The sequence below is a fragment of the Fistularia commersonii genome, chromosome 8, assembly GCF_037954325.1.
Source record: "Fistularia commersonii isolate RoL2024-O1a breed Wild chromosome 8, RoL_Fcom_v1.0, whole genome shotgun sequence".
NCBI lineage: Eukaryota > Metazoa > Chordata > Actinopteri > Syngnathiformes > Fistulariidae > Fistularia > Fistularia commersonii.
The window spans coordinates 8,007,340-8,028,611 of record NC_141291.1 but is presented as its reverse complement, the minus strand read 5'-3'; the positions used below and the strand labels follow the sequence as shown (position 1 = coordinate 8,028,611).

General features: G+C 49.3%; 1 protein-coding gene across 1 annotated transcript; it reads left to right on the top strand.

Annotated features, from left to right (window-relative positions):
- The first annotated feature begins 14,431 nt into the window (after positions 1–14,431).
- dselb (dermatan sulfate epimerase like b) lies at positions 14,432–21,046 on the top strand. Its single transcript, XM_086150895.1, has one exon. The coding sequence runs from the start codon at positions 15,148–15,150 to the stop codon at positions 18,784–18,786; it is 3,639 nt and encodes a 1,212-aa protein (XP_086007021.1). The 5' UTR covers positions 14,432–15,147; the 3' UTR covers positions 18,787–21,046.
- The last annotated feature ends 226 nt before the right edge of the window (positions 21,047–21,272 follow it).

The window sequence follows — 21,272 nt, the reverse complement described above, 5'->3', positions numbered from 1 at the left end:
TTGAATTGCTCGATCGGAGTGGACATGGGAGAACATGGAGAACCAGGAACGTGTGTGAGCAGGTTGGAACGGGTGGAGGAAAGTAGCCTTGTTGTCTGGTTTGAAGATGAGGAGAAGGCTGGAGGCGGCAGATGTTAAGATCTGGAGGTTCCTCTTTGGGAGTGAGGAGGACGGAGAAGATCGGGATGAGTCCAGCAGATTGACGGCACATGGTAGATGTTCTGGAGATAAAGTCAGACTGAGTTGGTTTGGAGGTGGAAAGAGGAGGAAGATCTGAGTAGAAGGATGCAGAGGAAGGAGAAGGTCTAGAAGAAGACCACAGAGGAGGTTTATGGATGGAGAGAAAGTGGACAGGAATGAAGTTGGAGTTGGAGAAGAGGATTAGATGGAGGCAGGTGATTGGCTGTGAAAAGTGCAGCCCAAAGAAGAAGAAGAAGATTGGTTGGAAGTTTCTGCAGTCCATATTTCCAGCCTGACGACAAGAGACGCGGTGAAACGAGTCCAGATTCTTCTGGTCCGCTGAGATTTCACCCTCGCTCGTCAGAAGGTTTCGGGGGATTAAGGGGGATTGGCGTGAAGGGTATGAGCTGTAGGGGAAAACAAAAAAAGATGTTTGATGACATGGATCTTAAATGCAGATTTTGCAGGATTTGCAGGTGAGATTTTGTGCCACACGGCTGACGTCCGAGCTATGCATATTTCTGTGAAATTTGTTTAAAAATCCTCGCAATCGGAGTTTTGAGGATGTGATAAGTAGAAGCCTTTGTTGAAGCCCCTCTCAATGTCCTGCTCGCTGTGCTACCTTGGCTGAAGAAGCTTCCAGGTCCTCTGGTTTTACAGCAGAAACTTGGCGTATGAGTGAGAGACAATGTCCTTGCCGTTTTTATTTCTTTTTTTTTTGTCTGTGGTTATAAAAAGTCTCTTTGGCAGCACCCTGCAGGTCCTCCGCTCGCTGTCCCCCCGTGCTGCCTTGGAAAGCGACGGCGTTTAAGGCCAAGGGATGAAATATCGAGCCCTCAAACTGCGGCTCTGAAAACATGAACGTTCCACTTTCCACAACATGAACTTCTGAGTGCAAATTTGACTTGTGATGGGAAAATTATTTACTGCTAAACTGTTTGTATTTCTCCTTCAAATATCCTCCGTTATGACGTATGCGAGGAGAAATTGTCGCAGATGGACTTTTGAATTATAAGTATTTTTCATTCGGATATCTACTCGCGATGTATGTAACGGGTAATTGTTTGCCGATGAACGACTGAATTGTGGTTTATGTCACATGAATATCTTCTCTCATGACGTGCGGAGTGCGTACGAAGAAGAAACTGCAGAATATTTTGAAAAAGTCCTGTACCCAGCTGCATGCAAGATAATGTCGGCGTTGCCCTGACTGACGGCTAGGGAAGAAGTCGACTGTTTGGGGGCTCCACGTTCTAGGGGTTCCTCAGGGTCTCCGGGTTCCTCCCTCAGTCCCAACACATACAGGAGTTCCATTGAAATCACCCAGATTCATTGGGCGAATAGTTGGATGTCTTTATCTAATGCTCCAACGACAGGGTGAACGGCTGCATGTCTGTATGTAATGTGTTCATGAGTGATTGAATAATTATATCTCTATATAACGTGTGAATGAAAGGGTGCATGTTTCTCTACGTGGCCTTCTGATTGGTCAGGGTGGCCCGTGCCTCTCACCCAATGACAGCTGATATCGACCCCAGCATCCCCGTAACCCTGACTGCAGGTGAAGCGGTAGACAAGGGATGGCTGTATTTTATAGACCAATAATAAAGCGCATTAATCATCCATTATTACAGTATCTGTAATGCCCATCTATTAACGGCTGAGAGGCAGGTTCATCCTGGACTGGTCCATTACAGCACCACATAAAGAGACATACAACCCTTCACCCTCTCATTCACACGTCATATGGATATACAACCATTCACGCTAACTTCCTTCATGTGCTTGGACGGTAGGAAGAACACTGAGGAACCACCGTAGACATGATTAGGCTCCCCGTGGAAATCCACTCAGGGACCTTCTCAAGCAAAATATAACCGTTAAATGTAAAATCTTCGGATTTAATTCATGCAAACGTAGCTGAAGGTCTCCTCTGTGGAAGGCAACCTGATAGTGTGATACAAATGTGATGGTAGTCTTGTTCTAACCTGACCACATAGAGCAGTGGTTCCCAAACTACGGCCCGGGGCCCGGATAGGGCCCACCTCCACATTTTACCCGGCCCCTGAACGATACCAGAGATGCATTATGATTTTTTTTTTTTCGTTCTGGCCACGTAATCGTGACTTGTACATCCATAGAACGTGCACTTGTGTTCCACCCTTCTGCAGTCTGTGCCTTATCTGAAACCCCTCCCTCAAAAGAAAAAAATTCTGGACACACCCCTGTTAAATAACATGGAATAACAAGAAAAGATTAGGAGGGAGAAAAATAGATACAGAATGCAGGGTATTTAACGATTGTTTTTTTGTTCAATTAAAAGAAAAGGCTGTGTGTCTCATCCGTCAATAGTTGAGACAGAAACATTATTCATTAATATTGTTATTATTTATTTTCTGATTTTTTTTTTTTCCTGCCAAGATCCCAGAAAGGGTTCATTTTTGGTTATGTGTTGCTTTCTGGAAAACAATAAATGTTTACGTTTAGACACCTCTGCAATCGTCACATTTTTTGTTACAAACTGTCCCGGGCCCCCCCAGTCAGGGAAGGGAAAAATTATTTGTCCCTCGCAGGAAAAAGTTTGGGGTCCACCTCCGCCTCCATCCAAACCCCCCTGTCAGACGGCGGTCTGGGGAGTCGAGCAGGCCGAGCATTTTTTTTTTTGAAGCGTCATCGCGTGTTACCCTGCTGAGAGGTCTAGAATTGAAGCTGCCAATCAAGAGGCAGAAGCCTGAAGCTAATCAATCCAAGCAGGCCATGATTTGATTTTTTTTTTTTTTTCCCCTCTCCTTCAGACCGACAGCCCATTTTTATTTTTATACCCACCCTCGCCCCCCCCGGTGTCTCCGAGCACCGGGGAGCCGTTATAATACATGTAAATTTCGTCTAGCGGTCTCAGTCTGAAGGGCTGTCTCACCACCGCTGTTGCATTTACATAAAAATGATAAGTAAATGATAGGCGCAAGGCTGTTATTAACCTAACAATAGCCCCGTTTGAAGTCAGATCGCTGACTCTGAGGGGGGGTTGATGTTAACGTGCTTTTTTTTTTTTTACGTGCACGCATCAACCTGAGAATGGAGCGCTGTTTATTCGGGCAGGAATAATTAGATACCGTTCAGAGTTGGAAACGCTGATACCATCATTCTTCAGAAAAAAACATCTGAAATCAGAGGAGTGCAGCCAAGTTAACCAATGAGACATGCATCGCTTGTGTGTGTGTGTGTGTGTGTGTGTGTTTGTGTGTGTGTGTGTGTTTGGGACGTGGACACACCTATGGGATCTTCGATGTTTTGGTTAAAAGTGCTGCACTTACTTGAGCGAGTCGGGGGAGGATGTCAACTGTCCAGAAGAGGTGGAGGAACAAGTGCAGGCGGGTTAGAACGGGTGGAGGAAAGAGTCGGCGGTGATGAATGAGAATCAGAAAGGTGGAGAAAAAGAAGATACGGAGACACTGAAGAGAAGGTAGGAGGCAGAGCTGGAGGCAGCGGAGATGTGGAGGTTCCTCTTTGGGATTGAGGAGATAAATCTGGAGATAAAGTCGCAGTGAGAGGGTTTGTACTCGGACAGAGGAGGGATGAAGAAGATCTGACATGTTGAGGTTGTTGCTTCCAGGCAGGAGGTCTGGATGAAGACCAGAGAGGAGGTGTATGGATGGAGGGATGGAGAGCAGGAAGTTTTTGGAGAGGAAGAAGGCTGCGGAGCCCCTTTCCACCAACTCACTTCCTTGAGCCAGTTGGGATAAACCATTAATGCGTTTCCATCTCCTTTGGCAGGCAGATGAAACCAGCTGACGTGAACGACCAGCAGCTGAGAATCTCCACTCCAAGCATCCACACCAGCACGGTAAGATACGAACTCGAGAAAGCTTTTGTACCCTTTTTTAAGGTGGGTTCGTAGATAGTTCCGGATAGCGATGAATGAGACGACTGTTGAAGAAGCGTACCGCGGGGTGCTGGGAGTGTACCGCTGTAAATCCACATGGTGAAAAACAGAGCTTTGTTTTGTCATTAGAATATATGATCTATGGTGGATCCACCACCGCTGCTTCTGTGCAAAACATCGTGGCTATAGATATGTGCAGATGATGAGATCTGCCGACAACAGTGACCTTTTAATGCAGAAACACAAGGAGGGAGCCAGACCGGTTCCAGCAACACTAGGAATCAATAATATAACTTCCAGATGAACACATACGTTGACTCCAAATCACCAGCAACAACCTCAGCGAAAGCCCAAAGTGTGTTATGGCTTTTTGCACCGCCATCTACATGTGCAGACAACGTGGCTTGGTCATAATATCTGTCCACAATTCAGCCGGCGGAGAAGTTCTAAGTGCTCCACAGAGTCTGGAGTGTATCATTAACATTTATGATGCCGACCGATGAGGCTTAGAGTAGCGCGAGGCCCGCCGCCAAACGAAAACTCCGCACACGCCCGGCAGCCGGCCGGGACGGGGTGGGTTGCATCGAGTCGTCACAAAACGAAACGTCCGCGGTGATTGCATGAAAATGTTTGAGTCGGCGACGAACCGCCTTGGCCGGCGTTGAAAGCTCATCTCCTCCTTCCAAGTCGTGTTCAAGAAAAAGAAAACATCCACTTTTCTGCCCTTCATAAAACATCCCGGCTCCGGTTAATTTGGTTAAAAACGGTGTTGTAAAGCGAGATTCCGACTCGAACGGCGCTCCGCCCGCTGCGGAGTGTTCGCTGGCCGCACGCCTTCCAACATGAACTTTCTCATGTATGGCTAACAATAACTCGCCCCTCCTCTCCATAGCCATGGTTTCCATGGTTTGCTGACAGAGGAGTGTATTATGCTAGACGGCGCACCACGGGAGAGCCCAAAGTGTGTGGAAAAGAAGGGCTCGTCTGCCACGGGAGGGGCTCACAGGAAGGAAGGCAGGGAAGGAATTAATACCAGAGTATTTGTCCTCGTCAGGCAAATTAAAACCCGTATTATTAAAAATAAAAAGAAAAAAGAATGAGAATCGATTCGGAACAACGGCCTTGGCATCCTCCTGCAGAGTCGCTTGAAGACGGGATAAAAGATTGCGATTGTTTGACTTGTAAGCTGTGAAATCATTCTGTGTTGGTTTGTCATTGAAAAAACATCGAGCCTGGAAACACCTCACCTTCAGCGGGCGCCTCCAGGATGGAGGCGAAGCTGGTTCAGACACCTGAGTTTTCACAGCTGGTGGTGATGTTTCATGTGTGGACTCTGAGTCACCTTTCCATGGACCAGTGTTTCAAATACCGGCAGAATTCTTTATTCTTTATATAAAAAAAAAAAAAGCAATGTAGGTGAGCCTATCTTGACAGAAGGAGACCTATAGTGTTGCTTCATCATGAGGACCGGCGGTCTTCTTCATTGCTACAAAAAACCTGTCGCTGCTTTGCATTTGCAATCTTTTTAAAGGGTGTTAAATACAATTTTTTTTTTTTAAATTGTAAAATACTAAAGTATTTGCATTCAGAGATTATAAGTATCCGTTTGGGTGAAGATGATTCTGCTCCCGCCTTACCATAGACTCATATTTCACTGAGGGATATTTAAATATAGGGCATCACGCTGCTGCGGCGGTTAGCATTTCCGCCTCACGGCAAGAAGGTTGGATTCCCACAAGGGGGGCCTTTCTGGGTGGAGTCTCCATGTTCTCCCCGTGTCTGCTGGGGTTCCTCAGGGTTCTCAAGGTTCCTCCCACAGTCCAAACACATGCAGGCGGTTCACTGGAAACCCCTTAACTGCCAAGACGCCAATGAGAACGGATGGTTGTATTTCTCTCTATGACATGTGAATGGGCAAATGAATGGTTGCACGGTATTTCTCTATATGACGTATAAATGAGAGGGTGAATGGTTGTTTCTCTCTTAAGACGTGTGAATGAGTGAACCGTTGTATCTCTTGATGACATATAAATGAGAGTGAATGAATGAGTGAGTGAACCATTGCATGTCTCTGTGACGTGTAAATGAGAGGGTGAATGGTCGCTAAACATGTTTTTGGTCTCGTTCAATGACAGCTGGGATAGACTCCCACGACCCTGACCGCATGAATAATGAATTCCTACATAGTTGAATTAATTAATTGGTAATTTAGTAACAGAAGCATTGATATTATTATTATATATGTATTGAGGGACAAGTGTGGTCACCATAATGTGCTGAGTTAATATTGGCGGCATCGACTGCTCAAAATCTGGACGTGAGGATGATATGTCCGGCCCTGGAGGAGATCTTCCCACTAGAGGAGAAGTTCTGTTTGTGCTTCTGCAAGAAACTTCAGAATTAATTAAAAATCACATCCGGAGATGTCATGGGATTCACTTCAAGGCTCAGGGAGGCAAACCCGTCTTCTGGTGAGGCATCCCTCCGTGAAGACAAGGCTGCGTTCATAATTCTATTTTTTTTCATCAAAGTGCGTTTTAATCTCAACATTGGAAGGGAGCCGCAGTCTCATCTTAACAAGGAATTCCCCGTCCTTATCGTTTATTTTTATTCCCCCCCTGCTCTTGCCCGACTTTAACAATATGTATACATATATTGACTTCCTTCAACAAATTCAAGCACAACGCGCAATTATTTCCAAATGATATTCACCTCATTAATTGGTTTGCCGAAGCAGCGGTCGATGCATTTAGCGTGCAGAGAGGATCGCGGGGAAAAAGGAAAACCATAGAGAGCTAAACATGGACGCGGGGCTGCCTTCGGGTCAGCTTGGCAACCTCAACGGCAAAAGGCTCAGCTTAGCCGGCCCGTCCTACCCGGGGGGACGTTTAGCCAGCGGCCGCCGACTCCGTTTGAAGTGGATCCTGCAGCCCTGCGTCGGCGGGCCAGAGCCCCCGAGCGCCGCTCGCCGCCTGCCGGGCCCGGAGAGCCGTATCGGTTTGACAGCACAGACATGCCGAATCCCTCGGAGGTGAACACGGGCCGGGCTTTAACATCAAACTGCATCATTTGAATATCAGTTCAATATAAAAAAAACAAAACACCTCTTTAAAAACGACGGCGCTAAATGGTTTTATCCCATACGTGATAATTAGCGTTGTGATTTTTCTAAAACGGCTGCCGGGACTTTTGAATCTGCCACGAACCCTCCGGCGGAAAGCGACTGATCTGCAAGCCCGAGACCAACGGGCGGCGGTGCCAACGCGCTGCGTTTGATCACCGGCCCGCATTCACCCGAGCACGCCTCATGTGAGAGGCCAAGGAAAACCCAGGATTCAGTTATATGTCGGCGGCACGACCGTTAGCGCTTCAGTTTCACGGCGAGAAGCCCATGCGGAAGCTCCATGTTCTCCTCCTGATCACCCTCCCCGAACGGGAGGGTGGATGACGTGTGAATGAGAGGGTGAACGATTTTTTGTGTCCGGATATGAGGTGCAAATAAGAGTGAATGGCTGTAGGTTCCTCCGGGTTCCTCCCATGTTGGATTCGCTGTGTTAATGAGAGAGCATGGTTGCATGTCTCTGTATGTGTCCCTGTGATTGGTCCAGGGGGAACTCCTCTTGCCCAATGACAGCTGGGATAGGCCCCATGTGACCCTGAGGGCATGATTAGCGGTTTAGGTAATGAATGAATGAATGAACTGACTCCTTGATTCCCAACCTTCCCCTGAGTTGCTGCAGTCTAGTCTTTCTTTTCCAGCCTCGCTCTTCATCCGTTCTGTTACCTTCTGTTCGCTTACCTTACGTTTTGGATTCTTACGGCTCAAACAAAACAAAATCCGGAAAAGAAGCCGTAGATATGAATCCCTCTGAGCATCATTTCCAAGCGTGGTGTTCCTGGGGGAACATTTATTTACCCGCAAAGTGATTAATTTTGAGTTTCATGGCTTTTACGGGAATCCAAGGAGTCAGCAGGACATTAACGGCAGATAAACATGCTCCCGGCTTGTTAACGGATTTTAATTAAGTCCAAATAGTCCCATGAATTCATGTAAAGCTCTCACACACCCCCGGATAAGGCTGGCTCCGCATCTTTCAGCCCATCCTAGGAGACATGGCAGTTTCCAGATGGAGGCTGCTGGGACTGACGCTGTAAACCAATGACAAGGTGGAGAACCCAGACTATTAGAGCTGAGTTTGCCCATTTGAATAATGCACAGCTGGTGAGAACACACACACACACACACACACACACACTCACACGTCTTACACTCTTTGATGTGTTTGCAGCAAAGAGATGACTCGCATCAGCGTCGCATTAACAAACCCAGGACTTCCGACAGCGCTCAAGTTGTGATCTCGCCCCGGCAGAGAGCCGAAGTCCGACGCCGGCGGCAAATGATGCTGAAAAATACATCACTCTTCGGCGCCGGGATTCGTTTTGAGGGCCGGTTGAATGATTTTGGCGCTGAGTTGATGTGTCACATCGCGCAAAGCAACGTGGACACAGCCGACAGCCGACCGGGGCGGTTTGAAGCGGCTTCGCATTCCCTCCGAGGCGTCCCTGAACTGATTTCAAGACCTCCATCATTGGCCTCGTCTCCTTTTCAAGTTCAGGTTCTAACTGCCGATGCTGTTGAGACCTCTTCGGATCTTCCTGAGCTTGCCGTGGTAGACCTTCTCCAAGGATGGCGCATCAGCCGCATTTACACTTGTTCCAACAGGATCTTTAAGAAACAAAAAGTTATTCAATATCAGAATTCACGCTACTCAATTTTTATTTACCTAATGAATGTTTATAAGCCTAATTTTTTCTGTTAGAATTCCAAATCCTTGCTGATGGACTCTGTCCATACTTGAGTGCAACATGCTGACTTTCTGTCCCTCGGGCGAATGTTGGCTGCCTCCCAGTCACAGCGGCCATCTGTACCCTCCTGCAGCCGTGAGAGATTCCTGGGAAAAATGGCTTCTGCCGGCTTTTTCTTTAGAGGACCCCTTTAAATAACGGCAAGAGCTTGCATTTCGTTGAAACTCATGGCGGTTTTTTGTGGAGAATGCTGGTGCAGAGGTTAGTTCTTCCATCTCATGGCGAGAAGGTCCCTGCTTGGATTCCCACTGGGGGCCGTTCTGTGTGGAGTTCCTCCAAAAATCCAAGAACATGCAGGAGATTCATTGAGGACTCCCTTGTGATCCAGTGGGCGAATGGTTGTGTTTACGGGCTCTCACTTCTCGGTAAATGACGGACGAACGAATGGATGAATGTGTTTTCTATAAAGGTCATGCATTTCTGTCTGATCGCGGCACATTTCGGCACATCTATCGACTCTGCCTGACACAGCCTTCATCGGAAACGAGCGAAAGAAAAACAAACTAGCAAAAAAAAAGGATTTCATTGAAGCCCGAGGAGCGAAATGAAATGAAATGCCGTCTCATAATTGCACTCATGGTATTTAATAATAATTCATAAAAGCCTCTGATAGTTAGGGGGATGCTATGCATCACATGCGAGTCTGCCTTCCTCTCCATGGCACAAAAGGTACGGCGGAGAGGCAGATGGTACGAGCGGAAAAAAAACAAAACAAACGTAGGTCATGTGACCGAAACAACCGATGTCACACGCTCACCCAGGAAGCAGCGGTGATTTGCGAAATGAAATTAGGGGGATGGACAATGATGGGATGAAGGACAACAGGCAGGCAGACATGACAGCAGATGCCGGTCCACATTAGGCAGCAGGTATTAAGGACATCAGACGGATGCAAATGCCGGTGGAAGGTAACATTCTTTCCCCGCTGGCGGGCTGTGAGAGGACAGCTCTCCGTGCAATAAGAAGCAAACGTTTGCGTGGTCGTATTTTCAAAAACGTGAGAAAAAAAGTCATTTCTTTTTGGCAAAACACCGCAGCGTCGAGCGACGAGAACACGAACACCATCGGTGTCCTCGGGCCGCTTATCCTGTCGGACGCCGCACCTTTCGCTCTGGGAAAACCGAATCATCCGGCGTGAACGACAAATCTTGTTTTTGGTGTTATCGCTTTTTTTTTTTTTTTTAACCATGATGAAATCCGTTAAGGACGTCTCAGTCGCAGCGATGTTTTCGGTGACGCCTCACCTTCCGGTCTCATCGGGATCTCTGGAACGCTCAGTCTCGTGGCCGCGTGTATAGATTTGAAAATAGTCAGGCCGAGACGGACGTGGCGCTGTGCGCAAGCCGACCGATAGCCGCTTTGAAATCCGAACAGTTCGAGACCATTTTTTCCGTCTGCTCCCGGAGGGCCGGGCGCGAGGCACGACCACGCCGAGTTACCCGAGACTCGTCACGGACATTGAAATTCACCGCGGGGAAACAAAAGAGGGGAGTCTTTCAAGGACCCGGTTTGCTCCCGCCTTTGCTCCCAGCGTGTCATATTTTTAATAAGGGCGCCGACTATCGATGCACACCTCCTCTCAGTATGTGCGGCAGGATGGTCCTTTGACTCGACAAGCAAAGCACACATATGCGAGGCTTCAAACGACCCGCAAAGCTGCAGCTAGCGCGCCGGGACGGCGGTCGCCACCTGTCAATCAATACCGCGTTCCCTGGCCGTCTTCGACGTATTCCCGGTGTTTTCTTTTTCGGATCCGCGGGTGTGACCAGGCCACCCCGCGCTATGACCGAAGGACCTCCTGCTCCAAACAAAGCCGGAGCGTCTGCGGGCGAGAGGTGTCGGTTTACGACGGTTGACATCATTCGGTCTGTGCACAGCACTTAGCCTCCCGCTAATTACAATGCCCGTTTAAAGCCATCGGGATTTGATGCGACTCGGTGTTTTGATTTGCAGCTTTGGCGAGCGTCCCTGACGCGGTTGAGATTTGGTATCGAGGGTCCCTTCGCCCTCCCCGGGGCCATTGAAAGGAGGGATGTGAAAAAAGATGGGGAGGAAAGAAAGGAGATAACTACGGCTAAATGAAGTCCAAATTAGAAAAAACAAAGTATTCTGCAGGGAAACGCCGAGGTGAAACAGATTGGCCATTAATGGGAGTGAAAGCCGAGGTCCTAGAGTGGGCGATAATGTTTACTTAGTAAAAAAAAAAATTGTATTTAAATGACTCGAGCGGTTCTGTATTTCTGCAAGAAAATAATAGGTTTTTAATTTCCGCCGTAGCTTTTTAAACTGCAATAGCAACGCCGTACGGAACCAATTCATTTGGGTGACCGATAGTTTGGATTTTTTTTTTTAGATATTCTATGTTTAAAGAATGGTAGAGGACTATCCAGCTCATTCAGTTCCATGGATGTCAAAATTAATCAATACATGAATGAAGGAGGTCGAAGTATCAACAGAAATTCAGTTTCCAATGTTTCACAAGGCGTTTTTTCCATGACACCTTTTTACCAACACCATAGTTTTATTAGTAGCAAGGGTTTAGCATTTTTGAATACAGTCAGTGTGTGTTTGTACATGTGGGAAGCACATTATTGCTGCGGTTAGTGCTTCTGCCTCGCAGTTGGAGGGTCCCGGGTTGGAGTGCCTTTCTGTGTGGAGCCTCCATGTTCTCCACGTGGGGTTCCTCCGGGTTCTCCGGGTTCCTCTCGTGGTCCGAACACATGCAGGAGGTCCAGTGGAGACCATGAATCGTCCAGACATGTGAATGAGAGAGTGAATGATTGGACGTCTCTATATGTGGCCCTGTAAGCAATCTAGAGTGAACCCTGCCCCCCCCCACCCCGCGATCACGAGTGCAGGATAAGTGTTAGGATAATGAATGAAAGAATAAAGTAGGTACCGGATATTCCTCTCACCCCCCCCGGAGAGGAACGCATATTATCATTGTGATTAATGAGTTTCTTTTTCCTCGCTTGGATTTTGGTGCAGACGTGTGTGAATGCATTAGTCTCACAGCAGGATACGTAAATAGTATCCACACGATTCGGAATAATCCGCCATATGCTATGTGTTCTTGGCGACGCCTCAATATTTGATTTGCAAACACTGAAATTAAGTTTAAAAATAAACTGAACTTTGAAAAAGCCTGGCTTTTTTTTTTTTTTTTTTCGCTTTTTCCTCCCCGCCACCAAGTTGATTTAAGCCTTTTTATCATCGTGTCTGAACACATTTACTCACGCTGTCTCCTCCAGGAGGTGTGACATTTGCCCGTCCCAGCTCTGGGGACGGCCGATCCATCGATCCCCCTCTTGTCTTTGCGCGTTAGGTTTCTCTGCAGCCTCTTCATTTGAGGACAGATCCCCCCCCCCGCCCCATACCTGCTGCGTGTATGCCATTTTCCCTTCCGAACACACACCATATGATGAAGGCACGTCTAAGTTGCCTTATCAGCATGGCTGCAGGAAGTGCCCTCAGCCGTTCTCCCAGGACCCGAATCTTCCATATGGAGAGGAGATGCGTTGCAAAAAAAAAAAAAAAAAAGATTATGTTAAATTGCCACCATATGCTCCTCTGTTTAATCACCTGCCCTCTGCGAAGGAAGATCGAATTGCTAATCAAGTTCCGCCGTCCCCGTCAGCTGCGCAATCCATTACAATTCACTGAAAGCACACAAGAGCGTCTTGTCAGCTGTTGAAACTGTAAATGAGAAGAATTGTGCTTAAAAGATACCGCCGAAGAGTCCCGTAGATTTTCTCGGATGTGGACGGCGATCCGGTGTCTGGAGCAAAAGTTTCTCGCCGAATTCTTTCTGCTGTCTTTTATATGCGGCGGCTGCAGCGCTAGCTCATTATACATCCAGCCGCCGCCGCCGTTCTGGGTTCAGCTGTTTCAAATTTCAGCTACATTATGCCTCTGCAGCCCTCTCGTCTCCGGGGTCGGGAAAATGGCTCCGCCGCTGCCGCTAGCAACCGCCATCCTCGCTGCCGGAGAGCGGATTGACATCGCAAGTAGTCGAGGGGAGGGGGGGCTCTGATATGAATGTCAGGTGGTCGTTGGGGAAACCGCTTAACAGCAAGGGCTTAACAGTGGAGTAACCTCCCCCATTTTCTCTGGAAAGAGTCAAAATTAGCAGTTAATTAATTTGCATGATTGATTTGATTGAATTTTAATGCAATTTAGGCGTGCTCAGTGCACAAGTGACTCCCAACAGTCCCGCTACCAACGCCGCCAAGATGGCGGACTCTAAACTCCCAACAACGTACGGACCTCTGGATTTCAAGTCCAAATGAATCCAATGATGGGACGACGAAGCGACAGGAAGTAGTCGTCACCCTCCGCGGGGAGGAGTTTTCGATCCACTGGAGCACTTCCCGCCGTAAGTACCGCGTCAATGACGAACAGACATTAGTAAACACAACACGGCCGATCGGACGAACCCTCGGGGAACGTCGGCGCCTCGGAGAATGCGAACGAGGGAATCTGTCTGAGCAGCTGGATGGCAGCGAGTCATATTAATACGGAGATTTGATTGGTTTAAGACAAAAAGGAAGCATTCATCCAGTCGTTATCCTCGCCGCCGCGTTCAGGACCGAAAGGGCCGGAGCCCATCTCGGCCGTCATTGGCAGGGTTCATCCTGGACCCGACGCCGGTCGTTCACAGGGACGCATATGGAGACAAACAACCATTCGCTCTCTCGTTAACACCTACAAATATTCACTTTCTTATTTCAGATAGCGACAAAGAACATTCATGCTCTCGTAAAGAAACATCCAACCGCTCGCTGTCTTATTTATTGCGTATAGAGACGTCTCGTATCGAGATCTTTAAAACGGTTCACCCTCTCGTATGGAGCCGAACAACCGTTCACTTTCTCATTCACGTCATAAATAGATATACAACATTCACCCTCTCGTATAGAAACATACAGACATTCTCCTTCTCCTTACATACAGAGACCCGCGTAACTATTCGCCCTCTTGATCGTTTTTATTTTGCAATCCGCATCTACTGTTTACATAGGGCACCGCTTATGAATTATATCAATATGATGAGTATTATAAATGCACGCAAATCTTTCACGTGTCCAACCCCCCCAATTACTAATGACGGGCTATTGATTGCGATCAATCTAAATTAATCCTCAGCGGCCCTGAGATTAATCTGATTAAACAATTTTAATCCTTTGACAGCCCCTGATAAATATGCATTTAAAAAAAAAACTGACAAGATGAGGCTAAATGGTGTGTGGCGTGTGCACACGCACACGCACAGGCTTGTGGAGCAGGAAGAGCATCAGCGGGGAGTTGAAGGTGGGAGATGTTTCCTCCTGGAGGAGGCGCTCCTGAACCCACGGCTCCCTCTACAGTTTGCACCGTGGAAATGTTCTCCACTTTGTCCAGTGCAGGAAAACAATCTGTGTTGAACAGTCTGGCGGGGGTGGGGGGAGGCAGGGGAGACTCATCCGGAGATTACGCGCACACACACACACACACACACACACACACACACACCGACACACGCAGAACGTCGCGCCGCTGTGCCGCGCGTCTTCCAGGGCTGCAGACGAGCTTGCGGCGCCGCGGATCCATCATCCGTTTGTTTTTTGTATCTTCCTGCAGCCGATGGGAGCGCAGGGAGGAGGGGACATGCACCATTCTGCGAATACTTAAAGAGGGACGACAACTTTCCTCTCCGCGGACTTCTTCTTCTTCTCCTCTATCTCCATCGCCGTGCACGGAGCGCGTAAAGGAGAGAAGGTCCGCTCCCACCATGCAAGCGGATCGGCTTCCTTTGCAGCTTTAACGCTGCGGGCGGCCGGAGGTTCCCCGCGCCTGAGGCGGGGGATACCGAGCGATGTCGCCCGCGGGGGAGCGGCGCTCGCCGGGGTTCGTGTCCGCGGATGCTGCGGCGCCTCCGGGCTGCGCGCGGAGCTCCTGGGCGGCTGCGGCGGGACCAGACGCGGACTGGGGCTGAGGGAGCTGCGGCAAGGTGGGGGTCACCGCAAAATCAACTGAGAGGACGAGAAGAACCATGGACAAGAGACAAATCGGTCTTTCCTCACGGTAGTATTTTTAATTTGATTGTCTCTCGGGCGTCTCAGAAGAAGTTTTTAAACAAGTGGACGTGTAGCTCGCTATGCCAGACTTCTCCTCCTTGGTGGTTCCTGGATTTTTTTCTTGAAAAATGATGTAAAATACATCCGCAAATCGGACGTAACATGGCAGCGAACTGGCTGGCGTGTTGTCTCTTTTTGCCGGCCCTGGTCGCCACCGGAGCCGCCTTTTCGGGGCTCCTCAACGCCACCGACAAAGACATGCTGTCCGACGACCTGCTGCACGTCGGGCTCCCGCAGATCGGCGCCGCCGACAAATGGCAGCTCCGCGCCGCCGACGCTCACCCCAACCTATACTTTAACCAGGCGGACGTGGTACCCATGAGGCAAAAGGCCTCCACCACCCACAGCCACGTGTTTAAAGTCATCCGGGCAGCGGTGCTCACCATGCTGTCCAACGTCCCTTTTTACATGCCGCCGGCGAAACACGAGGAGTTTACAAGCAAGTGGAACGAGATTTACGGGAACAACCTACCTCCCCTGGCTCTTTACTGCCTTCTGTGCCCGGAGGACTCCGCCGCCCTGCAGTTTCTCACCAAATTCATGGACCGAATGGCCGGCTACCTGGACTGGAAGGTGGCCAGCGCTCCGAACGACGAGGTCCCCATGGCCCACTCGCTCACCGGGTTCGCCACCGCCTACGACTTCGTCTACTCTTTCCTGGACGAACAGCGGAGAGATGTTTACCTCAAGAAAATTCGCTCGGCGACGGAGGAGCTGTATGAGTTCTCCAAGTACAGATCCTGGGGGAAACAGTACCTTCAGAATCACCAAGCCACAAATATCCTGGCCATCCTGACCGGCGCCGTCGTGGTGGGGTTGCACAACAATCCCGAGTCGATGATTTGGAAACAGGTGGCCGTGGACTACATGGAGAAAACCATGTTCCTCCTGAACCACGTTGTGGACGGGTCGCTGGACGAGGGGGTCGCCTACGGGAGCTACACGGCCAAGTCCATCACACAGTACGTCTTCTTAGCGCAGCGCCATTTCAACATCGACAACACGCAGAACAACTGGCTGCGAGGACACTTCTGGTTTTACTACGCCACCCTCCTGCCGGGTTTCCAGAGGACGGTCGGCATCGGCGACTCCAACTACAACTGGTTCTACGGGCCGGAGAGCCAGTTGGTTTTTCTCGACGCGTTCGTCCTGAGGAACGGGACGGGCAACTGGCTGGCGCAACAAATCCGCAAGCACCGGCCCAAGGACGGTCCCATGGGGCAGTCGTCCGCCCAGCGCTGGGCCACGCTTCACACGGAGTACATCTGGTACAACGCCCACCTCACGCCGCAGCCTCCCCACAACTTCGGCAATGCCAGAATGCACGTTTTCTCAAACTGGGGCGTGGTCACGTACGGGGCCTGTCTGCCCAATGGTCAGGGGAATACGTTTGTTTCCTTTAAGTCCGGCAGGCTGGGTGGTCGCGCGGTCTACGACATAGTCCATGAGAAGCCTTACTCCTGGGTGGACGGCTGGAGCAGCTTCAACCCCGGCCACGAGCATCCGGACCAGAATTCTTTCACATTCGCCCCGAACGGGCAGGTATTTGTATCAGAAGCACTTTACGGGCCAAAGTTTAGCTATCTTAACAACGTGTTGGTGTTCAGTCCATCCCCGACCAGTCAGTGTAACGCTCCGTGGGAGGGCCAGTTGGGAGAGTGCGCCAAGTGGCTGCGCTGGACCGACAAAGGGGTGGGCGATGCCAGAGGCGAAGTGATCGTCGCGTCTTTACACAGGGACACCATGTTTGTGAGCGGCGAGGCGGCGTCCGCCTACTCCCCCGCCATGGGGCTGAAGAGCGTGTACCGAGCTCTGGTTCTGCTCAACTCGCAGACCCTCCTGGTGCTCGACCACGTGGAGAAGGCCCCGGACTCGCCGCTGAAATCGCTCAGCGCTTTCTTCCACAACTTGGACATCGATTTCAAGTACGTCCCTTTTCGATTTATGGACAGGTACAACGGCGCCATGATGGACGTGTGGGACGCTCATTATAAAATGTTCTGGTTTGACGCCCAGGGCCGCAGCCCCGATACTCGGATACAGGAAGCGGAGCAGGCGGCCGAGTTCAAGAAGAGATGGACGCAATACGTCAACGTCACTTTCCCGATGGCCGGCGCCATCAGCAGAGTCGCCTACGTGTTTCATGGACCGCATGTCAAGGTGTCCAACTGCAGATTCATAGACGATAGCAAAAACGGCGTGCGTCTCTCCCTGACGATAAATAACACGGAGAAGGTTGTTTCTATAGCCACGAATTACCGAGACATCGGAGCGAGGTTGTCATATTTGGGATACGGCGGACACTGTAAAGTAGAGGATAGATATCAAATCACACGATATGGCCTTGGGACGCAAGTCATCCCCAAACAAACAGATAGCGATAATCAGCTGTTTGAGTATGGCTTGACGGTCAACATCATGGCGGGGGTGGTTCTCTGCGTGGCTATCGGTTTCCTGACCATGCAGAGGAAGTTTTACGACGTGTGCTTCAGGCTGCGCAGGCTGATGCGCTACGCCCTCCTCTCCGTGCTCGTGCTCTGGATAGCCGAGCTGCTGTTCGTGTCCAGCAGTTGCGATCGGCTGCTCTGCAGGGTGAAGTGGAAAGGCGTGGGCGCCAGAAGTGACGCGAACAAACAGGGCCGGGTGTACGAGCAGCGCCAGCTCCCCACCATCCTCATCACGACGCTCCCCGGTTCGGGGTCGGAAATCCTCAAGCACCTCTTCTACAACAACTCCGACTTTGTTTACATCAGGGTCCCCACGGAGCACGTGGACATCCCGGAGACGGAGTTCGAGTTCGACTCCCTGGTGGATGCCTGCGAGTGGTCGAGGTTAGACGCCGTGCACGGACGATTTAAGATGATACAGGGCTGGCTGCATTCGCTGGTGCACAACACGAAGCTGCACTTGCAAAACATTCAACTGACGGAGGGCACCAGGGTCAAACAGTCCCAGAGGTCCTCGGGCGCCTCCAGGGACAGAAAGAAACGATCCAGGAGGCGGGAGCCGGCGTCTGAACTGAAGGGCAGACTCAGAGGCAGCGTGGACCGAGACGCCGAGTACGTCAGGGAAATAAGACGGCACGTCGCCGAGTACCCCAACACCCGCGTGGTCCTCAGCATGAGGAGCGGCAGCTGGGCGCTCAAGCTGCCTTTCGTCCAGGAGGTGGTCGGACCTTCCCTCAAGACGATCTATGTTGTCAGAGACCCTCGAGCGTGGGTCTACCTTATGGTGTACAACAGCAAACCCAGCCTTTATTCCCTAAAGAACATTCCACAGCACCTTTCCTTGATATTCAAGGAGAACGTCGTGAGGGACGGGTGTCCCGTCACGGCGCCCGAGTTCAAAACGATAACGCAACTGCTGGCCCGCTCGGAGACGAACCCCGTCCTGATCCTGGCCCATCTGTGGCTGGCGCACGCCGCCTCGGTGCTGAGGGTCAGCAAGAGCCTCCCGGAGGAGTCCTTCACCCGGGTGAGGTTCGAGGACTTGGTCAACTTCCCGCAGGAAACCACCGAGAGCATACACCAGTTTCTCGGGGTGCCCGTCTCGCCGGCGGCACTCAACCAGCTCATCTTCACCACCTCCACCAACCTGTACAACCTGATGTACGAAGGGGAAATCTCGCCGGCCAACATCAACCAGTGGAGGCAAACCATGCCCCGGAGGGACATCAGACTCATCGAGGACATTTGCTGGGGCGTGATGCAGAGGCTGGGCTACACTAGATTCGCCAGTTAACTCAACCGCTGCTGGTCAGCTGAAATAGCGCCGTATGTTGACTGCCACTTTTTGTTTTGCACTGACCTTAAGAGGTACGCTGTAATGTGAGGTTCGCTGTCTTGACCCTTTGTCGGTATGGCGTCACGTGACGATAGATTTTTGGGGGGGAACTATTTTACATTAACGCGGTAGGGGGACCGGTGATTCCTTTGGATATTTCACTTTCTCCCCACGCGACACCCCGTAGCACTACCCTCCCTGTGCTACATGCAGTCATTGGTCTCAAAAGTACTAAGTTCCCGCATCAATGCTACAACTCTCTGTGAAGACGATATAGCCTACTGTGTGTCTTAGTAAGCGAGGGCAAAAAAAAAAAAAAAAACACTTTTTTTTTTTCTGTCCCAAATCTGTGATGTCAGAAAGACGCTTGTAAAATATTTATTGAAATTTATTGGCATGGTTATGGGAGTGTGTGCGCCGGTTTGGTAACAGACGCCGTGAGCTAATTAAGTAAGAATTATTTATTGAACGCCTCGGTTTCTGCTTTTATGGCTTTGGGAGGGAGCTTATTTTTTTAGCAGAGCTTAGCCTGCCGTCATGTTTGAAACACAAAGAGACGCAGCGTGTCGGAATGTAACGGAGTACGTTTCATTCGTTGAAATGTCAGAACACGGGAAGGATCCAAGGTTTAAGCAGTGGTTTGGAGTAGCCTACCACTCTCACAGGGACTTCTACTTTTTTTGTTCTTTTTCAAAGGATTGTATTTGTGATTCTGTGAATTTTTCCAAAGCTAACCTCACTGTACATATTTGATTAGCTTGGAATGTATAAATATCCGGTGACGTATAAACCTCTCGACATATTAAGTCTCAAAGAAATATATATATATATATATATAAAAAGAAGCTAGAAGCATTTATGAGTTGCGAGGACGTGCATCCCCGAAGGACCGGGGGGGATGAATGTGATTATTGTGACTCCCTTTGGCATTTATCGAATTAGATCAGAGGGAAGTGCTTAATAGGGATCAAACTGGAAAATAAAAAAAGGAAGGAGCAGAAGAAGAAACTGTCAGCCTTGACACATTTCGAGTCAAAACAATTTTCCGGAGCATTCCCTCCCTGCCGGGCCGCATTAATGCGCCGGGCGCCGTAACTAACGGCCGACCCAGCGTTCTCACTGCAAACACAGAAACGCGCGCAAGTTTCTGGTTTCCCGTCACGGCTGAACGGCCGTCCAATCATCTGTCCCCCGATTTTTGTTTTTGAGAACGCTCAAAGAGCTCGGGCACGAACGTTGAGTTTTTTATTTTATTTTTTTTTTTGCTTCAGTTCCCGGTCACATTTACTCCTGCTGACCTGTAAACCGATCCCACCTTTCCGTTGGCTATATACTCTTCGTCACATCTGCACGCATCGGAATACCCACAGTTTTATCCACCGGCGCCGAGACAAAGATTCCAGTTAGCCATTCTCTCTCTCTCTCTTTCTCTGTGAACACTAAAAACCTTTGACTGCCTGGAAAGCCCGTTTGATGTGTGTGGACTCTGAGTGTGCAGACTTGGCAGACATGCTTTCACTTTGGTGTTGCAATCCTGTTACCAACTTTGTTTTTGTATTTGCTCGTGGGGATATGGTTCCTTGCTTCTGTGGCCTTGAATTACAATCATTTTCTTCAAGCTTTCTGGAACGAAAAAAAAAAAAAAAAAAGGAAAAATGTGGAGCTGATGTAAGGAAAAATAATAAATCGGAAAATATATTGGGCACATGTTCCTTGCGGTGAGTTCTCTTGATGTGGCGTGTTTTATTTTGCACCTGATATTGTTCTGATTATAATGAACCGGTAGTTGTCGATGACGGCACAGCGCGAAGGTCCCGGGTTCGATTCCGACAGGGTCTCACCCCGTGTCTGTTAGGGGTTCCTCCAGAAATTTGCAGACCAATCGGAGACTCTAAATTGTCCAGGTGTAAGACAGAGTTACTGAATGGTGACATACTTGTATGTCTTTTCTGTGGAGGTTCTCGGCCATCCAGGTCATGGTGACTTCTTGGTAAAATCCAGCTGCCACGACCAGAACATTTTGTAGGTCCTTATACCATCATTTCTGGGCTATTGAGCTCACATAAATATAAGCCGCACCGGCTAAAAGCAAACAAATAAATATATGTGTACATATTTAGGTGTCCATGTTGTAATATGAGATATTTACACAGAAAGATGTTAAACAGAAACATTTTTTTAAACTATTAAACAAATTCATACTTGTCACATCCACAAATACGTACTGGAAATGCTTTTTTCCTGAACAGTGCCTGTAACACGGCACATGAAAAAGAGTAATAATAAATAACACCAAGGAAAGTCCATCCATCCATCCATCCATCCATCCATCCATCCATCCATCCATCCGTCCATTTTCTATCCCCACTTTGTCCTACTCCATCTGATGATGATGATGAGATGAGATGAGAACAACTTTATTAATCCCGAAGGAAATTGTCGTG